This window comes from Dufourea novaeangliae, unplaced genomic scaffold (genome assembly GCF_001272555.1).
Source record: "Dufourea novaeangliae isolate 0120121106 unplaced genomic scaffold, ASM127255v1 scaffold96, whole genome shotgun sequence".
NCBI classification, from domain to species: domain Eukaryota; kingdom Metazoa; phylum Arthropoda; class Insecta; order Hymenoptera; family Halictidae; genus Dufourea; species Dufourea novaeangliae.
The window spans coordinates 580,814-582,622 of record NW_015373974.1 but is presented as its reverse complement, the minus strand read 5'-3'; the positions used below and the strand labels follow the sequence as shown (position 1 = coordinate 582,622).

Here is a 1,809-nt window from a genome sequence, read left to right as displayed (position 1 = left end):
GGAAATTACATATGTACTGACTTTAATTACACGAAATGTCAACAGATAGCGTACGAAAATGGCACCAAATTATGAATTGTAACGGAAATCGTTATGAATATATCAAATGCTTCGATAGCTTTATCGAATATTCTAATTCAAAGAATTGTCTTTTCACTCTGAAACATAAATTTTTTGCCAAATTATAATATAATAATTTGTGAAATAAATGTATGAAAATTTTGGTCCCGTAGAGTCCCACAAAAATGACGAGATCAGGTTAATTGTTCTTAAAGTGTTTGCGTTTAACAAATATTTGTCGAACATAAGAATGAAAAAATTAAATATTCCATACGATGGCTCGAGGCTCGATCCTTTTGCGGTCAATAATAAAATTCGAATAGAAAAATTCAATCGGCATTGAACTTCCGCGCTGCTGTGACGTAACTTGTGCGGCCTATCGCAAGGGGCCCATTGAGAGGTTATGTCCGTCGAAGTCCACCAGCCATAATATAAACAAATTTTAATGATGTATCGTTGATCGCTAGAAAAGGCAAGGGGGGCACGGGGCAAGAATGTTGTCGTTTTTTCGAAAAATCTCAATCGGAGGGAAGATAAGAGATGGTCTTCCGACTGGGGACGAAATGGAGGTTACAGAAGGCTATCCGGACGCGAAGAACCGAGCTCTGGTCTCGCGATCCGACACCGAACTGAAGGAATCCGTTTACGGCAAGTTCATGCTTAAAAATTGTAAAATTAATTAAAAATCCTACCACCGATTAACACAAAGTTGCAATGGAAATTTTCCGTTTGTTTAACAGTTGATAAGATTCTATCGATTGCTTACAATACTACTTTGTTCAGTCCACATGTTAGATAATGAATTTTCAAAAATACTATGAAGTGTATTCACAAATTGCTAATCGACGACTAACGGTTAGATTTTTGAGATTTATTTCTAAAGTTAAGGATGCAAGTATATATTGCACTTATAAGTTCTGTTCACACATGGCTCACGATGATTGAAACTATTACAGATCTACTTAGAACTATCAAAGATCCAGAGAAGCCTCAGACATTGGAGCAGCTGGACGTTGTTTACGAAGACTGTGTTGAAATCTGCAAGCAGACCCCTAAAGGAGTCTCTGTTATACGCATTGAATTTAATCCTACAGTTCCGCATTGTTCATTAGCAACGCTGATTGGTCTTTGCATCAGGATTAAATTGGAACGTCATTTGGTGGCTCTTTTTAAGCTAGATATATACATTAAAAAAGGTGCTCACTCTACAGAACAAGAGAGTAAGTGGAATCTGTTATATAATACAAGCGAAATGTTACAATTCATTGATTGAAACTTCAAATTTTAGTAAATAAACAAATAAATGACAAAGAACGAATAGCAGCTGCTATGGAGAATCCGAATTTGAAGGAGCTGGTGGAAAAATGCATCCAGGAAGAGGAATGAAAACCTAAATGGATTTTATGGTGCATGGGTTTCAATAGACTTGACACTACTAAACTGTAGTGTCCGGGATATTTTTGTATGATAAATGATTAGAAGATGTTGCAAATGGTTTTGCAGCATAGAAAGAACTTTTTAAATGTGAACTGCTCTGATTTCTGGACTGTTAAGCTTACATGGTCCTAGGACCCTTTTTCCATCACAAAGTGAATGGTATTAGAAACAATTTCTAGAAAGTAAAACACATTCATCCATAAAATTGTCATCATATTTTTACAATGATGTTCCAAAACCTTGAGTTCTCGACCAATTTAGTACAATTATTCCCTTATTGGCATAGCAATAACACAGAAAACGCGTCAGCCA

At 36.0% G+C, this 1,809-nt stretch overlaps 1 protein-coding gene across 1 annotated transcript; it reads left to right on the top strand.

Moving 5' to 3' along the window:
* Positions 1-481: 481 nt before the first annotated feature.
* Positions 482-1,552, top strand: LOC107187026 (MIP18 family protein CG30152). Its single transcript, XM_015575021.1, has 3 exons — positions 482-708; positions 1,017-1,280; positions 1,349-1,552. Exons 1-3 carry the CDS (start codon positions 555-557, stop codon positions 1,444-1,446), a joined length of 516 nt encoding a protein of 171 aa, XP_015430507.1. The 5' UTR covers positions 482-554; the 3' UTR covers positions 1,447-1,552.
* Positions 1,553-1,809: the final 257 nt, after the last annotated feature.

Bases quoted from the DNA above. Each gene is read 5' to 3' on its own strand.
- LOC107187026 (XM_015575021.1), top strand. From the start codon at position 555: ATGTTGTCGTTTTTTCGAAAAATCTCAATCGGAGGGAAGATAAGAGAT. The intron at 709-1,016 runs GCAAGTTCATGC...AAACTATTACAG, and splicing joins ACTGAAGGAATCCGTTTACG to ATCTACTTAGAACTATCAAA. The intron at 1,281-1,348 runs GTAAGTGGAATC...TTCAAATTTTAG, and splicing joins TCACTCTACAGAACAAGAGA to TAAATAAACAAATAAATGAC.